Source organism: Cyprinodon tularosa, unplaced genomic scaffold, assembly GCF_016077235.1.
Source record: "Cyprinodon tularosa strain WSP-4 unplaced genomic scaffold, ASM1607723v1 ctg304, whole genome shotgun sequence".
NCBI lineage: Eukaryota > Metazoa > Chordata > Actinopteri > Cyprinodontiformes > Cyprinodontidae > Cyprinodon > Cyprinodon tularosa.
Genome location: NW_024039013.1, coordinates 126,754 through 147,522, shown reverse-complemented (window position 1 = coordinate 147,522; position 20,769 = coordinate 126,754). Strand labels below are relative to the sequence as shown.

Sequence of the window (20,769 nt, the reverse complement as noted above, 5' to 3'; positions counted from 1 at the left end):
TAGACTCTCTGAAGTGTTATTTTCTGCATTTTGAGCTGAACAGCAGCAAGTTTTTTGTATTTGTCAAAACACTACCTTTGTCCTGATTCTGGGAAGTATCTGTACTTGACTAGAAGTGGGAATTTCATAAGGAAGAAATGAGATCATCTTTAGGTACAATATTATGTTTTATAGGCTAATGCAAACAATCCCAAAGTGTAATGTGCTTTGAGTACTTTAAGGACAGGAGAGCTTCAGGAGAATCTTTGTTGCTCCTTAAGCGCATCCAGTAAAGTGTTTTCCAGATGCGTCTGATGTTTCGGATGCTCCTGTGTTCAATGGCAGAGAGAGGCTTTGCTATATTTGCTATGATCAGTGGGTAAAAAGTATTTTTGATATATATTTGTGCAAGAAAGTCCACCTCAAAACTGCTTTAGAATATTATTTTGCTGTTGGAGCCACTCAGACCCCCACATACCGGCGGTGTGCTGTAATTGGGAATCCCCAGCAGAAGCTGCCTCTGGCCCGGTCGCCTCTGTTTTTTTTTTCTTCTTCTCCTACAAACTGAAGGCACCAGAATAATAAAAGCGAACAAATTTTGCCAGCAGGTTTCGGTATTTTAGGTTAATTTAGGCTTTAATAAACGGTTTCAGAGGAGTGATCATTGCGGCTATTAGGGCGTACCAAAGCCGTGCATCCCAAAAACAGGGAGTACAATTTCTAATATTTTTGTAAAGGGTATACAATGTACACTAAAGCCTGCTATAGGGCTGCAACAACGAATCGATAAAATCGATAAAAATCGACTTTTAAAAGCGTTGGCAACGAATTTAATCATCGATTAGTTGTGTCGCGCGATTAATGCGTCATCCGCCGCCGCCGTCAACCGGGGGAAGAAAAAAAAATATGGCGGAGCGAGTCAGCGCCGCAGTTGCAGTGTTGCCAACTCAGCGACTTTTCAGACCCCTCCAGCGACTATTTTTCAAAAAAGCGACTAGCGACAAATCTGGCGACTTTTTACGGTGTCAGTGGCGGCTTTTGCCTGCCGTGGGGCGCCTCCCCCATCCCAACGCCTTTCTCCCTCTCCCACAGGAATCCCTCTCAGCGCGGCAGTCAGAGCCGCAGGATTTTAGTGAGGAGTTTACCCTCAGCGTCCAGACTGCAAATGAAGCGCGCATGCGCCGGGATTGACGGCGCAAATTGATCACAATAATTAAAATAGCCGGCGCTTTGTAAAGTGAAAAAAGTCGTAACATGCAACTTTTGTAAAAACAAATGAACATGGCACGGAAGCACCACTGTTATGACGCAGCACCTGAAAAGAAAACACGTTGGAGCCTTCAATGGCAGTGAAGAGAGCTGATCAGCAGGGTGAGTAACCATGTTTGTTTCATTTTAAAGAGGGGAAACGTAACGTTAGTTTCTCAGGTAGCTCATCTGATGCTTTCCTTACCTTGTTAGTAGGTTACAGACAGTGATAAGGTTGGCTACTTATTTTACTTTTAATTTCATTTAAATTTGTTTAAGCAGCGTTTATATTTTCTTTATAAATAAATTAACTTGCAAATTATGAGGGCAAGGCTTTTAAAGTTTAAATCTTCTGGCAAAGATAAAGTAAAGAAGATCCTGCAATTTATGGAAGTAAAGCAGAACAAAATTCAGCAAGATCAGTAATATGTCAATTAATTATCTGCCACATTCCCATGTAAATATCTGTCTTTGGAGGATGTGTTTTTTTACCACCCCTAGTTCTCTCATTTTTATTCCAAATACAATTTATAATTTGAATCACAGGGCTATTTTTATCTCTATGGTTCAGTATTTTCTCAAGCAGCAACTTTAACTGCTATACTTTCCTGTCTTAAAAGGCAGAACTCTTCTAGTCTAAAAAAACTCATTTGTTGAAATGGGGGGACCTATTGTTTGAACCCCTTAGGGGCTTTAAAAAACAAAAATGCCTGTCTCTTTTTGCGCTTTATGAAACTAAGTAGCCTATATTTTGTGGATGTACAGCTACATTTCTCATGTAAGTTTGCGTAGTTTTTACACAAACATTTATTTTTCATATTGCACCAGTACAGTTAATGAGCAACCTGTACTTGTGTGCTTGTTTGTTCTGTCTAAAATGTTTATTTTGGAATAAAGAGGTTAATATAAAAAAATTTTTTTGTCCGATTCATCGATTAATCGAAAAAATAATCGGCCGATTCATCGATTTTTAAAATAATCGTTAGTTGCAGCCCTAGCCTGCTAGTTAAAAGCCTGGTTGGTAGGATTTTGTATCCAGTAACTATTGTTGCCTTCATAGGAGAGTTGGCTTACACGAGCCTAGAATCCACATCTTGAGTGGCTTTTTTCAGGGGGGGTGAAAATATTTCCAGTTCCACCTTTATTTTTGTAAGCCCTGAAAAAAAATATATTAACCTTGTTTGAGCTGGCTGACCAGCAGTCAACAGCAACATCTAGGGGAGGGGCAGTGTTCCATTGTTCTCTGCCCCATGCAGCTGAAACAGTTTTAAGGACTTCAAACTGAAACTGTAGATAAGGAAGGTATGGCTGAAGATTTTAGAGCTGTGATCCTTAAAGCTACAGTGTGTAATAATTACAGGGATATAAAGTCAGAAATTTAATATATTATACATAACTATGTTATTTATCATCACCTATGAGCTCAGCCATTTAACCATAATATTTGCGTTGCCTTAGAATTCGTTATTTATAATTACATAGGAGCGGGTCTCGCAGCCATGGAGGCTGACATCTTTGTGCTACGGCAAGCGCAGAGGCAACAAACTAGCGATTGCGAGATCGCCCATTACGCTCGAAAATAACTACGGCAAGTTGAGAGAGATTAAGAAGCGTTTAGTCTGCCTGAAACCAAAGAAGAAGAAGAAGCAGGTATACTGCGCCTCAGTAACAAGAAAGGTGAACAAGGCGGCAGGCGTGAGTGACTTTGCAAACTGTTTGGCACTGTGTGGCCAAACATCAGACGAATGGAGGATCATGCCTACTCTGTATCACAACAAAAAGCGGCGGGCACCGAACCCCCGTCATCTAAGAAGCGGAAACACGACGAGAATAAACGCAAGCGTGACAAGAAACGACAAAAAACACGGATCAACATTGGCACGGCATTTACACGATGGAAGTCACTGATGGAGGAAAAAGGTTTTCAAAGTGACGCTCAAGTTGCCAGTTTTCTCTTGGACAGGTAATTAATCCTACACACACAATTGTCTAATATCACTGCAGTTTTTGGAGTACAGAATGCTCAGACCTGTCTAAAACAATAACATGCTGCGTGATGATGCTGTTACTCTCCAGTATACTTATTCAGCAACGTCCCTGACGTTTCACAGGTAATGATTCAGTAATTTTCTGTAAAATAATTTTCTGGATATATACCTCGGTTACTTCTCTCCGGCTCCTTTGGAGATCTTCAAGCCTTTCTTCCTCTGCTCTCACCCCGCTGGCTCCCCTCCCTCGCCTGGCCCTAGCTGCACGCCCACCCCGGCCTCTCTGCCCTCGCCCTCTTCCTTGCCTTGTAACCCCCGTGCCACAAACAAGACTTGGACTCTGTAAACGGGGAATATATATTCTTCCAGCGAACACAATCTTGCTGTTAAACTAATGACTACAATTCCTTCGTCTGTTTATACACTATATTGCCAAAAGTATTTGCTCACCCATCCAAATTATTGGAATCAGGTGTTCCAATCACTTCCATGGCCACAGGTGTATAAATTCAAGCACCTAGGCATGCAGACTGTTTTTACAAACATTTGTGAAAGAATGGGTCGCTCTCAGGAGCTCAGTCAATTCCAGCGTGGAACTGTGATAGGATGCCACCTGTGCAACAAATCCAGTCGTGAAATTTCCTCGCTCCTAAATATTCCACAGTCAACTGTCAGCTGTATTATAAGAAAATGGAAGTGTTTGGGAACGACAGCAACTCAGCCACGAAGTGGTAGGCCACGTAAACTGACGGAGCGGGGTCAGCGGATGCTGACGCGCATAGTGCGAAGAGGTCGCCAACTTTCTGCAGAGTCAATCACTACAGACCTCCAAACTTCATGTGGCCTTCAGATTAGCTCAAGAACAATGCGCAGAGAGCTTCATGGAATGGGTTTCCATGGTCGAGCAGCTGCATCCAAGCCATACATCACCAAGTGCAATGCAAAGCGTCGGATGCGGTGGTGTAAAGCACGCCGCCACTGGACTCTAGAGCAGTGGAGACGCGTTCTCTGGAGTGACGAATCGCGCTTCTCCATCTGGCAATCTGATGGACGGGTCTGGGTTTGGCGGTTGCCAGGAGAACGGTACTTGTCTGACTGCATTGTGCCAAGTGTAAAGTTTGGTGGAGGGGGGATTATGGTGTGGGGTTGTTTTTCAGGAGCTGGGCTTGGCCCCTTAGTTCCAGTGAAAGGAACTCTGAATGCTTCAGCATACCAAGACATTTTGGACAATTCCATGCTCCCAACTTTGTGGGAACAGTTTGGAGCTGGCCCCTTCCTCTTCCAACATGACTGTGCACCAGTGCACAAAGCAAGGTCCATAAAGACATGGATGACAGAGTCTGGTGTGGATGAACTTGACTGGCCTGCACAGAGTCCTGACCTCAACCCGATAGAACACCTTTGGGATGAATTAGAGCGGAGACTGAGAGCCAGGCCTTCTCGTCCAACATCAGTGTGCGACCTCACAAATGCGCTTCTGGAAGAATGGTCAAAAATTCCCATAAACACACTCCTAAACCTTGTGGACAGCCTTCCCAGAAGAGTTGAAGCTGTTCTAGCTGCAAAGGGTGGACCGACGTCATATTGAACCCTATGGATTAGGAACGGGATGTCACTTAAGCTCATATGTGAGTCAAGGCAGGTGAGCAAATACTTTTGGCAATATAGTGTATCACCATGCAAAGCAGCTCACCAAAACGTCACAACGATGTAGAAAAAATAACGGGTATATTTATTATCTAAAGTCTACATGAAATCTATACCCTACACAGACTAATGAAATACTATCTGTAAAATTATCTATGTAAACAAACCTCATCACTTGAGAAGGTAGGTGATTCCGACGTCGTGGAAGACATTTTGTCCCCTAACGCTTGCCGTACTGTTGGGGGGGAGAAGCGGTGGGGGGGAGACGTTCATTTTGCTGCAGTCTGGACGTTAGATGTCGCTGAAAATTACACACTGTAGCTTTAATGAAAGCTTATTTCTGGTGACGAGCTCAGTCCGGATTGAAATGGAAACTGTCAAAATGGCTGCTTTTTTAATTTGCTTTTAAAAGGAATGATTTTAATGTGCCTAACAACTGCTTTTCTAAGCATTGTTTCATGTTAACAAAAATGTGCTGAGTAATAACATAAAATGGCACCACATTCTTCTAATTTTATGACACAGCAAAGGTATAAACTTAATTAAATAAGACTGCTCAATTCTCATGTCTAAATTATCAAGTGTTGTAAACATGACCCCATCTCCCACAGAGGAATATTGTTTTTGTTTTTAATGTAATTGTAACCTTAAATGCAGACAAAAAATTAGGAGAAGACTAAAGCTACAGTAAAAAACATTACTTTTTAGCTTGGAAAAATCCTAAAATAACTTATTAATCATATCTAATAAAATCAGAAAATAACATCCGATGTGAAGCGTGCAATAAAAGAACTCTCGCCTAAATTGCAAATGCCATACCCTTAGGTGTCTAAAAAATGCCAGAATTTTCTTTCCCATTTTAAAATTTTCCACATAAAAGGCAATAATTAACATCTTCAAGCCATTGTCTTTAGATATATTGGTAAATGTACAGCAATGTGTTGCAACGTGATGTTAGTGGATTAATTGAGAAGTGATGTCCCAGATGTGCTCAATCGGACTCAGGTCTGGGGAACGGGCTTGCCAGTCCGTAGCTTCATTACCTTAATCTTGCAGGAACTGCTGACAAACCCAAACTACATGAGGTCTAGCATTGTCCTGCTTTAGGAGGAACCCAGGGCCAACCGCACCAGCATATGCTCTCACAAGGGGTCTGAGGATCTTATCTTGATACCTAATGGCGAGTGCATGGAGGGCTTTGCGGCCCTCCAAAGAAATGCCACCCCACACCATTACTAACCTACTCCTACAGTAATGCTGAAGGATGTAGGCAGCAGATCGCTCTCTACTGGGCCCCTTTGTGCTGGTCTGTCTCCTTATAGCGGCTCCAGCTGCTGGACACTATACCTAGAGACGCAGCATGCCTTCTTGCCACAATTTGCATTAATTTGTCATGATGAATGGATGAGCTGAACTACCTGAGCCACTTGTGTCGGTTGTAGAGTCTGTTTCATGCTACCACAAGTGTTAAAGCACCATCACGTATTGTTTAAAGTAGATATTTAAAACTTTTGGCATTTCTCAGCAAAGATAATTGACCCTCTGTAGACATCTGACACTCCTAAAAGCTAATTTGAGGTTGTTTATCGTGTATTGTCATTGTCAAGAAATAAACATTTTGGTTGTATGTAAATGATTTAACTTTTACTCTGCCATTTTTGTATATCATATGTTTGTGAGGCATTTTCTGAGTTCATTCCTTCCATCCTGCCTGTTCTCAATTGGAGCGGACTGGTGTCCCCTCGTAGCTGCCTCCGTCAGTCACTGAGTTGTCGTAAAGACTACAACCACCGTCTGACTAGGAGCCTGTGAGCTGATGACGGCAGATTTGCAGTCAAAAAAGGATGAACGAGTATCTGGCGGCTGTTTTAAGCTTTTTTTTCTTTTTTCCTCCAGTCATGCCCCTTACATGATGACTGATAATCTGTAATGCTTTCGCAGGCATCCAGCTTTTCTTGATGAAAAGGTGGCATTATTACTATAAACGCAACACAATTTGGGTACTGGGACTAATTACAGTCAATTATCACCTGTTCAACAGGCTGGGGTCTTTAGAGAGGTGATCATTTGTATTGTACGCAATAGGAGCAGGATTTTAAAATCCATTTTGGGGCCTTTGTGCTGCTGGAGACGGCAGCAGTGCTCAGCTGTTTGCAGAACATTATTGTTCATTGTTATTTGTGTATTTATTGCTGCTGGTTTGGATAGGCCCAGTGCCTCAGAAGCAATACCCATTTCTGTGGGAAACGGTTTATGTAATGCCTGAAGTTAATACCCCATGTCTGGCATGGAGTCCCATTAACACCTGCTTCATCTGTCGGTTCATTATGAGCCTGGGTTTCGGCACTATAATTTCTTTACCCTGATCTGTTTTAAAAGAACAAGATCATTTATTTATAAAGCTATTGAGTCTTAGCAAAAAGCTCTTGCGTCTCACTGTTACTTTCACATGAAGTCTCGTCATGCAGCAGATCAGCTTTGCGTTTCCTTCATGAAGGCAGTGCAGCTTGCCAAGTTACAGAGATTACTCTAACCTGATGGAGCAATTCATTTACTTCCCTCCTATCCAAGAAGTTGCTTTTTGTTAAAGATTCTTTTTTTTTTTAAGCCATTGTTAAAGACCTCCCTTTGTTTAAATAAAAAGAGTTCCTAGTTGTTATAATTGACTTGCTTCTGAAAAACCTTTATTGCATTGAATCACAGTCATGTAGCCAGCTGTCTGCCAAAAAACTGCATTTTTTGTTTGTGCTCTGAAAAGCTCAAGCACTGCATGCAGGAGTTTTCAGGTTTTTTAGGAGCTCATCTCTGTTGTTGCCCAATTTTTTTTTATTCCTCAATGTCAGTAACACACTTTGAGTTTTGTTCAGTCTTTTATTAGGTTGAAATTAGCAGATCAAATAGTGATTTTTCTCACTCTAAATGGGCCGAAACAAGCTTTGCCAAAAGCTTTCTATAACAATTTGGACATGAAGTAGGTTTATTTCCTCAAAGTAAAAGTTCTTCCCTTGTGTTTCTATCAGTACTAAATTCTTTCTCTACATTACTTCCCCCTAATTTAATTTAGCTGCTTTGTAATTGTATTACAAGCAGAAGAACACTGCTGATGGTCCTTTTCAAAATAAGTTTTGCTTTATCACAAATTCTCAGTCGTGGCTGAAGTAAATGGAGTGTGTTTCTGTCTTGAGCACCCTTATTCACATGACTAACTGGATTGTTAACTAACTGGATTGTTTGGGGCCGTTGTGCTCCGGCTACAGTCTACTTGTTTAACACTGCAGGGACCCTTGTTGCCTAGAAACCACAGTATCCAGCAGTCCATGCTAACAGTTTAATTTCATTCCCAGGATATCTCAAGCCTTTTAAGCAAACTTCAATCTGTTTTGTGTAGTTTTAATCCTTAAAACTCTGTCAGTTGGATGACTTTCACTCTTCGTGCTCGATGTTACTCGGAGTATTGCTTCACTTTGCAGGTTTTAGCAGTCCAATGGTAACACCTGTTAAGAAGCAGTTGGATCTTTCTCAAGGTCTCACCAAGAAGGGATGGACTCCTGTGTGGCTGATGGGGGCACAAAGTCCTGCTGGCAGCAATCATAACATTCATGTTATTACACTCTCCTCCCGGTCCAACCCATCCCTCCTAATTTAATTGCACGGTGGGACTCCACTGAGTTCAGGAATGCCATTGCTTCTTATGCATCAACAGTTAAAAGTAGGGGTGGGTATTGGCAAAGAAGTCACGATTCGATTCGAATCACGATTCACATGCCACGATGCGATTCTATCACGATGCATCACGATACTTGAAATATTGCGATGCATTGTGATATTTTCACTGAACACTGTAAGAAAAAGATACAGCCCTTACCAGTGGCTGACTGGCTGGGTGTGATCTGGATAGTGTCTTCAATTGATACATAACTGAAAGCAACTGAATTCATACATAGCTGTATTTATTGAAATTACTTTTGGAGGTGTTGCCATGAAAACAAATACTGGACAGAAATATTACTATCACTGGCATGGACACACCAACAAAAAGATCTTAGGATTCATCAAACTTAAAATAACAAAATGAGGATAATCAGTCTGGACATGCTTATGACACAAAGCAGCAGGCGTCAACACATCCGCAGCGACATCTGCTGGACTGGAAGTTGTATTCCACTTGGTTTGATTGATGTGCGCCAACCATTAATGTATTTTATTTGTTCATTTTTTTTTTTTTTTATAATCGATTCTTGCCTTCAAGAATCGATTCAGTAGATCACAAAAATTAGAATCACGATTCATCGATTTTACGATTATTTTGCACACCCTTAGTTAAAAGATTAAATTTAACATACAGTCCTCTCTTTTTTCACCTTAATTAAAGCAGATGTCAGCAAAAACAACAATGTTGTTATATATCCTAACAAAAGTATAAGCAGTGTAGGCTAAAACGTATATGAAACATATATGTGGAGATAAACTAACATTGTACATCAGTCTGCAAAAAGTGTCCGAGGTGAGACAGGGTAGTGGCAGCATTATGCTGTGAGGTTCTTTTTATAGAGAACAGGGAGCTTGGTAGACAAAAGGCAGTCCTGAAGGAAAACCTGTTTTTTCTCGACTTAATTAGCAGCAGTCAACGATAAAAATTAAATCTGTTGTTAAATCTGAGATTTTCAAATCTAGATATGTGTCAGCGCGGTTTCCCCCCTGTGACGTAAAGACAAACCAATGCTGCTGCTTCTGTATTAGTCATTTAGATTTACAACCTTTAAAGCCCAGCACTGGGTTTAAGAAGCAGATGAACAAGTCTGTTAGTTTATTCTACACCTCATCAACTGCAGACACAGAAAAAACACACGTTAGTAGCTAAAATATTAACAAGCTATAGTCCTGCTCCAGCTTGCAAACACTGCAGAAGTGAAGCACATTTCTATGGAATTTTTATAGCTGTTGGTGCCTAGTCTGAAAGGTTGTAAGAAATGGCTAATAATAAATATTTGATGTGTTTTTTTTTTTCTTCGTTTCTTTTTATTTAGGTAGAGTGTTCCCTAAAATCCAGTAAAGGCACTCCTACGTAACCCAGATAATAACAGGAACAACCATGACCTGATCATTTGAATATAATATCCACCACGTTACTTCTAAATCCAGATTAAGAAAAATGTATGAATTGCAGATGAGAAAAAAAGATGTTTTCTTCATGTTGGTGGAGTCAAACTCTCATGAAATATTTTTGAAGGTTTCCTAAAAGCATACATTTTTATTTGAGCTTTACGACCTGTCAGACCGAATGTGTTTGCCGATCGTATTTACTTTTTCTGCCTGTTTCCTGCATCAGCTGTAACCCTTAGCAGGGTTCGAGGAAGTTCTCAGAAGGATGTAAAACGTGGATAGAATGTAATAGGGAACAGTGACAAGGCTTTTTTCTTTTCTGTGTATTTTTGCTTTAAACTGTTCTGAGATTGAGCACTTTGTGTTATGGGACGTTTTCAAAGCTGCAGGATAAGATAAAGTGCTGTTGTTCTGGACGTTGATAGTATGTGATCAGACTGTGGCAGTGTGCAGTCGCTCATCTTTCCCTCCCCTTTTCACGGCAGTGATTAACACTATGAGGAAGGAGGATTTGGGTAAGCGAGAAGCAAACATTAGGCTGACTCTTATGGCTCCGAGGGCTTTATTTGTTCCACTTTTGTCATTTTCAAACCCTCCAACCAGTTTTAAGATCTGCTGCTTGGAAAATACAATACTAAAGCCCTTGTCACACCTTGACAATTCAGACCAGAGTGACCGGCCTGACATACAAGAAATCTGGCAAAAACGCAGGCATACGTTGGATAAGTTATGGGTACGTTTTGTCTAAGTTATGAGCATGCTGAAGCACACTAAAACACGCAGGCATATATCCAGAAAGAACGTATGCCAGCGCATGCTCATACATAGGGCATAAGTAACGGGTAAGTTATCTGATCGTTGACATATGTAAGTGTAAGTTACTTATAAGTCGTGGCATCTAGATTATCTAAAACCTATGAGTAACTTGTGCATAACTTATGAGTAGTTTATCAAGAACATATCTGCAATGCATATCAACGTATTTGACGCGTTCCAACGTATTGGCAGCATTTTTGTATAAAAAGGGTTTCATAGGAGGAAACCGTAAGTTCTCCTACAGACTTCATCCCCATCATAGGGTGAGCATGAAGATGAGTGTGATTGAATCTTCCCTGCGTTCATGCCCACGGCCACAACCGACAGACATGACGCTGAATCTGCAGTGACTGCAAACCTTTTTTTTTTCTTTTTTTTTCTTTTTTGCATGGTGTAAACAGCAGCTAGATTAATAGACAAAAAAAAAATTTATGCTGGCCGAGCGCCTCATACATGCTGATCACACTGGATTGTGACATATCATAGGCATTCAGCTGCTGTGCGTTATGCATAATTTAGGCCGTCTTTGGACATATGCTCTAGAGTTGTTATGATTACTCTATGTATAGGCCCAAAATTGGAAAAAAAAAATACATAGAAAGTTTAGCTTATGCCAGCATTTTAAGAGTCTGGGACGTCAGGCATATGCTGGCTGAACCATAGAGGTGTGACAGGGGCTTAAGACAAGTTACTTCCGTTGCTCTCCATTAATTTGCAATTGTATTATAAGTGAATAAATCTCTACCTGTGGTATATTTACATACTGGTGCATTCACATTAGACTCTACGTGTCCTTGGAAAAAGTGTTTTGTTTACCCTTCTGCTCTAAAGCTCTCAAGATGATGAAAACCCAGGTCAATCTAGATGATTGCAGTAGAGCCAGAAAGAGAACTCTCTCCCGATGGTCATTCCAAGACTGATTTCACACTAGTGTTAATTTTAGCAGCCATTTTTAAATTTAGTTTTAGTCTTAGTCCAGTTTCAGCATCGCTTGTTAGTTTTTATCACATTTAGTCGACATCGTCCCATTTTTATTTAGTCTAGTTTTAGTCGACTATAAGTCGAGCATTTTAGTCTTTATTTTAGTCCAAGAAAACATAATTTTATTAGTTTAGTTTTAGTCAACAAAAACCGTCAACATTTTAGTCTAGTTTTAGCCAGGACATAATTTTAACCTTTTACTTTTTTGTCAGCAGATAATATTTAACATTTCCTAAAATGATTTCACATTTCAACATTTCCTCTCATCTTTTTGATAAAACCCCCCCCCACTATTTTAAGGAACAAATGCAGACATGGAAGATGTTCTGACAATATTTGCATATTTATTTTGAACATTGTTAAGGTTTAAAGACACAAACACAAATGCTTGCATTAAAACAAATAAAATACACCTGACAAAGGAAACAAATAAATAAAATAAAGTGTTTTATGAACTTAACACAAGTGCTGGCTGTTTAAAGCTAGTTCACATAGAAAAATAAAATAAATAGATAGAAATAAATAGATTTGAGATCAATGATGTGAAAAAAATAACTCCAACTGATACAACAAAAGTGCTTTCCTGCCAGCTAGTTCACATGGTTTATAAAGGTACAGTATTTATGTGAAACAAGGCATAGCTTGCTGGTCCTGAGAGTCAGCTTTGTATTTGGTGTGGGCAATTAAGGAAGCTTGTATAGCTGGCCTGTCATTGTTTCTGGGTGGTTGTTGGTGGTCGGTGTATCTTCAATCTGGAACAGAAATTAATACAATGTCAGGATAGATGCACAGCATAACAGGAATTCCAAGTGTATAAGTAGCATATAGGTCTCTTTTTTTCCTTAACAAAAACTAAGTCTCTGTAAAAACTACATTTGACAATCCATTTCAAACTCATACAAACAACCTACCGTAACTATCATTTTATGCAGGAATAAATTGCAGACATTTTTATGTGTGCATGCATTTTGGTTGTATTAATATTGATTAATATTGATGTTTGCATCCAAATCCCCGCAGTGGTTCCCCTAGCAATGGCTATTTTGTGTATGAAAATCTAGGTTAAAGTTGTTCTGAATTATGTGTGGCATATTATTTTAATTTTCTTATCCTGATACACACTGTCAAAGACCGATAGTTTCAGTTGGTTTTAGCATTTAGCATACATGTGTAGCTGCTGAGGTGTTTTGTGTTAACTATAGTTCACTTGCTGCTCCTAGTTTACCTAAAGCATCTGTCTGCTTTAATCAAACTTGCAATGTAACTGAAACTATAGTTTCCCGGCCAGTATAACATATCTAAGTTCTATCAACAAGTGGCTACGGTCGCTACGTGCTAACAAGCTAACGTAACATAGCCAGCCTGGATACTAAATGCCATGAAAGTTAGCCAACATCAGTTAGTTTATCATTAGGACATTATAGCTGTTGATTAATGTTACATTATAAACAACCACCACCAATATTTCTGTTAACTTACCGTAATGTCTTTGTGTTGAACAGCGACGTGTCTCTTCAGGTTGTGTTTTTTCCAGCTATAATGTGGCCATATTCCTTCCCTTCGACTAAAATCAAGCATTTGGTTTTGTTCTCCACTTCAATGAAGTGAAAATGTGTCCATAGATCACGTCTCCTCTTTCTCCCGAGCCCCAGAGTAGGCTACTCTGTGCCGCCCGCTCCTGGTTTGAAAGTGGGTGTGTGGGAGCCGACAAGGAGGAGGCGGAGCAGGAGATAGGATTTGAAAAAACCATAAAATAATAATATGTAATTTTCGTCTCGTCTTTGTTCGTGAACTAAAATGTCCATAGATTTTAGTCCAGTCTTTATTTACCAAACTGCATTTTCGTCTCGTCTTTATTAGTCAACGAAAAATATTTCTGATTTACTCCCAGTTATTGTTTATTAGTGGGGATTTTCATCTCGTCTCGTCTAGTTTTCGTTGGGTGAAAAATGTGCGTTGACGAAAATATTTTCGTTTAGTTTTCGTTAACGAAATTAACACTATTTCACACAATATCCCCTTTTTCTACCCATCTGTTTGCTCATTGTGCTCACTTTAATCCCAGTTATTCCTGATCGGCTCTCAGCCACCTGAACTCCACAGACTGTGGCCTGCAGGCCTGTAAAAGCTGGCATGTACCAGCGCCATCCTCTCTCTGAAGGTAGTAACGTGGGAACTGCAGAGCTGCTGTCGGAAGACATAATTCCTCCAGATGTCATAAAATCTGAGAGAGGAATTATTTTTCACTTACAGATTGAAGCTTTACGGTTATTTCTAACACCTAAGATGGAAAGAAGGCTTTTTTTATTTTGTTGGATACAATTTTTTTTATGTAGTATGTTTATTTCATTTCTGGCTTATACTTTTATAGTTCAAGGACTTTTATATGGTGAACTTCCATCAGAAGGCCCTTGTATACAATCCAGTCTTGCTTTAAAATGAGTTGTGTCCATCTCTGACACAATGTCAGCAGCTTTTATACTCTGTGCTGTTTTTCTCTTGTAGCTTATATTCTGTTCAACTCTAATTGGAGCTGTCACCTGTCTGCCGTGTTTTTTCCCATGGTGCTGTCCGTGCAGTTAAAGACCTTTTCTAGATGTGAAATTCAGTACTTGCAGATGCTGAATTTTGTCAAGCATGAACCAAGCTTACCCTCAGAGCTTGTGCAAGAGAATAAATCTGGAAAAGGTCTGCTATATATATATTTAGAAACAAATAAGATCTTTGAAACACTTCTAAAATCACCAGGAAGCTGGCATACAGAAGAAAGAAAAGGTGGATTCTTGTTGATAGCTGTGACTTTTGGACTAAGAATTTTATCTATTTATTTTTATTCAGAAGTTGACATACACTATGACTTTGACCATTTGTGAAAATCCAGGTGTTGATATCATGCCGTTATAAGCTCCCAGTTGGTTAATCTATGCAGAATCAAGAAAAGCATCCTTTTCTGTGACAACCTCTTTTTTTCTTGCTTTTACAACTATATGAAGTTGTATTTTGTTTGTTATTATTATTATAATTTTTTTTTTTTAGGAAGTCAGGAAGGACATCCAGAAAGCCATTTTGAATTTGGTTCATCAGTGGGTCCCAATCAGGGGTCTTAAAGCACAAAGTTAATCTGCTTATTATGGGAAACAGCAAAGATATAGCAACATCCAGTCATGATGTTCGGGAGGGGGTTAGTACTTTTTCATAAAGATGGATCTTTTTTTTTATTAAGAAATGTTACAAAAAAGCTAAAACCCAGGTGAAGAGATGCTGTCTAGAAGGAATCATAATTTCCTCACAGTGAAATGAGCCCTGTACAGACTGCTGGGATGGAAGAAGCAGTTACTCTGAAAGCAGCTTAAAAAATGATTAAAATCTCAATATAAAATTTTAGACCTTAAATCATTTTCTGATTTACTTCGGGATGAAAAGGTTAGATCTAACAAATGTGAGAACACCATCTGAACCGTAGTGCTGGGGTTTTGTTACCGCTTTGGGACTGTTGTGTTTTACAAAATAAAGGTGTGTAAACTAGGGCCGCAACTAACAATTATTTTGTAAATCGATTAATCTGTTAATAATTTATTGGATTAATAACTTGATAGCCAAAGGTTCCTTAAAGAAGATTTTTTTTACTAAATTAAACCAGGTGAAAGCTAAACTTTTTTACTTGAGGAGCTCAGCATAGAGCATATTGACAGACATATTTTTAAATGCAAAATGTTTTTAAAAAACTATAATTACTGCTCTAAGTGGGTTGCTCTGACAGCTAAAAGCAAATTTAACAATTTAAAATCTAGTTAATGATTAATCCATTACTAAATTAGTTGACTATTATTTAAATTGTTGATTAATCACAATTAATCTGATTAAGTGTTTCAGCCCTAAAAAAACAAACAAAAAAAAAACATTGAGAATGTTGCATTTACATCCCAAGACATTAACCAGGAAGTTACAGCTTGGCTCTTCAGAAAGAAAAATGGCCCAAAGGCGGCTGTCTTAGTCATAGATATCCATAATAAAGGCTAGATGTCTCGTCCGCGCTGCTGGCCAATGGGAGTCGACGTCCGCACGTGGCGGCCATCTTGCCACAGGCAGCTCGCTCATTCGTAACATTGTGTTTTAAAGGCGCATGTACAGAAATAACCATAACTTCTCAATTGTCTAACGATTCTCAAACTGTTTGGTTTGTTAAACAAAAGTCAGACATGTAGTTATGATACTGCACACTTATGAATAATTATAACCATGGAATTTCATATGAAAAGAACATTGAATAGAACATACAGGTGCAATAAATATACACATGCACAAGGTATTTATGTTAAATCAATATATGCTATTAAAACTCAGTGTACTGAATGGCAACATGATATATAGATATATCTATAGATATCTATATATATATATAAATATGTGTGTATATATATATATATATATATATATATATATATATATATATATATATATATATATATATACATACATACATACACATAAACACTTTTATTTGGGTGTGATTAATTATTTCACAGTCCTAATTTATTTATATTTACATACATACTTTTACAATATGAATATTATTGTTATAATAAAATATGAAATACTGACAAAAAAGGCTTATTGTGTGGCAACCTCTTGGTGTAGAAGCATAATCCAGGTTTCAAATTAAAGGTAACACTTTGAAGTTTCATGTAGACTATTCGGATTATATATCAGGGGTAATTACACAAAAGTTCCTATTTTTAAACCATTATAAAAGTGACATTTATTTGCTATTAAAATTGGTACAATAGTCCCCTTCACAAGTATATATAGATGTAGCATGTTGAAATCCCCAACTACACTACTGTGATGGTATACACATGGAAGACAGCGATTTTAATAATGACCCAAAAAACATAGCTTGGCTAATGCCCTTTGAAAAGGAAGGTTTTATTGAGCTTCTGTGTAATGTACAAGAGACCGTTGTCCACAAGGCCTCCTGCTTACACATTATATAACCTGCAGAAACAAAAACAAAAGTGACCAACAACAATTCACGGTGTATAAGATTGGTATATCAATATGTGATTAAATTTCAATGATCCACATGCCCTTTGAAGATGAGCTGGAAAGTTGAAAATGTTTGGCACAACACCATCTTTAAGTTGTCCAAATGAAACTAATACAAACTTATAAAAGCTTTGAGTCAAGAACAGTCTTGTAATACTATTATGTCATAGCAAAAGTCTGGCATCTTCCTTTTAATAAACCCAGCAAATTCCTGTAACATAATGTAAGATGTGTTGACAAACCAAATCGATTGGAAATCATGTTAAATTCTGCCTCTTCCACTGATGTAAAGTTGCTTGTTAACATTAGCAGCTAGCTAAACTGTAACGTTAGCTGCTAACTTACTAACGTTAAGTCTCACTTCGCAGCTTCTTATTAGCCAGCTAACGTTAGGCTAATAATGAAAATACAACAACACTCAGATTATTGTTGTTAGCCAACTAATAACTACAACCACATCCACAAAGATTGTAATTTACACCAAAGATTAATTGTCATACAATCGTTATTGGTGTCAGTAAAACCTATATAATTGACTAATAATCTCAGCCTTGATAACTTGCGCAAGTAGCCGTGATGCACAACTATGCTGCGCGATTAAGTCATTTTTCGACAAGAAAATCTGCAATTTCGACATGTTCAAGCATCAAGAATAATAGCCACGTTCATAATGTTTGTAAGAAACCAAACTGTTTGTAAATCCGTCAAGAATTCAGTGAGGTAAGAGTATTTGTGTTCGTGCTGATCACTCACCTTACATTAGGTACCACAGAGCACAACAGAAAGCCTGCCTGAGGCAAGATGGCCGCCGGTGATGCCGTTTGAGACTCCGCCGTAAGACATCTAGCCTTTATTATGGATATCTATGGTCTTAGTTCCCTGATCCTAGACCTCGAGATAAAATGCTTTGGGCAGAGATGAAAAGGTCAAAGTTTATCAACAAACCACAGTCTGTTAACATCAGTTTCATTGGAAATGGAAGGCCTACTCTCCCAACAAACTAATGTCAAGCTTGCTGAAAAATACTCCTAAGGTTTGATCCAAGTTACACAGTTTAAAGGCTCTTTTATTTAACACTATGAGGACCAGAATATAAAGAAAATCAAAGAAAAGCTCTTAACAAGCTGTGTACCCTGGCCTGATGGGTGTTATTATGTATGAAAGGTAATATTTTCTCATATTGAAAAGTCACAACCATAGAATGGATCTGCTTGGTATACTTTCCTCTTATTTCAGCGCACCCACCCACAAAGAGGAAAGAAAAAAGTGATTTTAATGTTTTCAATTTTACTAGCGATATTAAGTGAAGGGTCAGATTTAATTTAGTTTTGGCCATTTTTTTTTTTTACTTATGCCCATCCTGATGGAATATATATGTGATTGTGTTCAACTAATGACCTTAACTAACAAAGCGTTTTCTCTTTTATTTTCCTGCAGGGACATCATGATCACACATTTTGAACCGTCTATCTCATACGAGGGTCTTTATGGTGAGGTCAAGGACATGTGTTCAATGGACAATGACCAGCTCTTCACCATGAAATGGATCGATGAGGAAGGTGCGTTTGTTTATTTCTGCCTGGTCAGCTGTTGTTTTGTTATGTTATTTTTTTAATAAATTTTTTAGCAGCAGTTGGATTGCAGCAGCACATACTCTTAAATGTTAAAGTAAACCTATTAATAAAAAGTAGGATTACCTAAAGACACGCACATCCTTACTGCCGTGCTCATTCTGTTCTGGGATCAGAGGCGTTCTGCCCTTTACTCTGTTCTGTTAGTCAGGCTGCAGTGACGGTGTCACAGGAAAGATTGAGCCATCAGGTCGTTCAGCCCAGCAGAAGGTCAGGCTGCCAAAACTCATTAGGCTCAGACCGACTCCCACTTGTAGCTTCCCACGTATAATCAGAAAAGTCATTAGGGTGTCAGTAATAAACAGAGCTTGGTGGTCCTCCCTAAGTGAACTGTAAAGAGCAGGCTGTTTTTCCTACTGCCTTATTCATTAAAAAACATTTTGATACTGCTGTGCTGAGGGGGTCCTAGTCACTGTCATGATGATCACAACTGTTTAAAAAAGATGGATAAAACTAATCATTAAAGCAACAAAGCAAAGAAATGCATGTTCATTCATTCAATAAAAACAAGAAACCATATTGATTTGTTACACACAGTGATAGGATATTGTAAATAAGAGAGTTGGTGTTTAAAAGTTTAGATTGTTGTTGTTTTTTTCTTGTTATCTGTGGATTAGCAAAACAATTAAAGTAGGTAATTTTCTGGAGGCAAAGTTCTTTTTTGTTTTGTTTTTTTAAGCAGTGAATCGAGCCCCAGTCCACACACTGTTATCCTCCTCCAAACTCTTTTACTGTGCTTCCACTAAAGGATATCTGAAGGTGACACTGGTCTCCATTTCTAGTGCACATTTCCCAAACACAGCTTTTCCTTTCACTTAAATTTCTGTTAATGTGCTTTCCAATGCTGTGAACAGCCAGCTTTTTAAGGAGTCAGGTTTTAAGGGTGTCCACATCCTCATGCTGGACAGCTGTCAGCCTGGTTGTGTCTCTCATAATTCTGCAGGTCAAATCAGAACATCCTTTTAGTTTGTCTCATGTAAAGGTGCATTTACATCAAACCTGTTTGGAGCGTCAAAAAAGTGTCCAACGCCTCAACTGGCATGTTCAGCGGCTCTGTTGTTTTCTCTGCCTGTCCATAAAACGTTGTTTGTTCACTAGGATTGTGATCCTACTTCTCTTGTAGGTTGAAGGCAGTAACAGTACAAAACTTTTAAATTCGGTAACCAATTAAAATGCATCTTCAGCTCCAGGTTTGCTATTCATGACAAAATAAAAACCAGCATAGCTCTTTTTTTTTCTTTTCATTTTTTCATTTTTTCATTTTTGGAAGATTTTTCCGAAACAGCAGAGATTTTCTGTCTGTCTTCATTCCTACACAGCTGATTTGCATCTCAAACATTCTGTTGGTGAGATGTGAAGCTCTGCTCTACACTCTCTCTTTAACCCCACTATAAGCAATTTTAATCACAGTTGCAGTATAATATGTAGCACGCACCTCTGTTATAAACTAGGTTTCCCAATCTGAGTGCTGAACTGAATACTTTTTTATTTACACACAAGAGCCTCTTAAATACAGTTGAATTCTGCTTTATAGAAGACGTTATGTTTTTAAATTTGATAAAAACCAGGAAACAAGGTATTTCTGGATGTGTATTCTGTGTCATATTTCTTAAATTACTCCAAAAGGTCCTAGACTGCAATAAAAACCGAGCAGGATGAATGTCACATACTTGCAATTAGTCAAACATTAAGGTATATAAACATTTCTTCCAGTATGTGTCACAGCCTGTGTTCCTGTTACATTTATCAGTGGTTTGTCATCAACCCTAAAAACAGAATCGGCGTCTGAATGTCTGAGCGGCTGTTCAGCTGTATTTACAAAGAAAAATGAAACTGAAACTTTATAGTACAGGTGCTGGTCATAAAATTAGAATATCATGAAAAAGTAGATTGATTTCAGTAATTCCATTTAAAAAGTGAAACTTGTATATTATATTCATACATTACATACAAACTCATATATTTCAGATGTTTATTTTGTTTAATTTTGATGATTACAAATGACAACAAATGAAAATCTCAAATTCATCATATCAGAAAATTAGAATATTACTGAAGACCAATAAAAAAAAAAGGATTTATAGAAATGTTGGCCAACTGAAAAGTATGAACATGAAAAGTATGAGCATGTACAGCACTCAGTATTTAGTTGGGCCTCCTTTGGCCTGTATTACTGCAGCAATGCGGCGTGGCATGGAGTCGATCAGTCTGTGGCACTGCTCAGGTGTTATGATAGCCCAGGTTGCTCTAATAGTGGCTTTTAGCTCTTCTGAATTGTTGGGTCTGGTGTATTGCATCTTCTTCTTCACAATACCCCATAGATTTTCTAT

General features: G+C 38.5%; 1 protein-coding gene across 1 annotated transcript in view; it reads left to right on the top strand.

Annotated features, from left to right (window-relative positions):
* Positions 1-20,769, top strand: part of prkci (protein kinase C, iota) — a 50,081-nt gene that overhangs the window by 3,660 nt on the left and 25,652 nt on the right. The window contains exon 2 of the mRNA XM_038291926.1: positions 18,246-18,367. Within this exon, the coding sequence (XP_038147854.1) occupies positions 18,246-18,367 (122 nt within the window). The remainder of the gene's footprint in view (positions 1-18,245; positions 18,368-20,769) is intronic.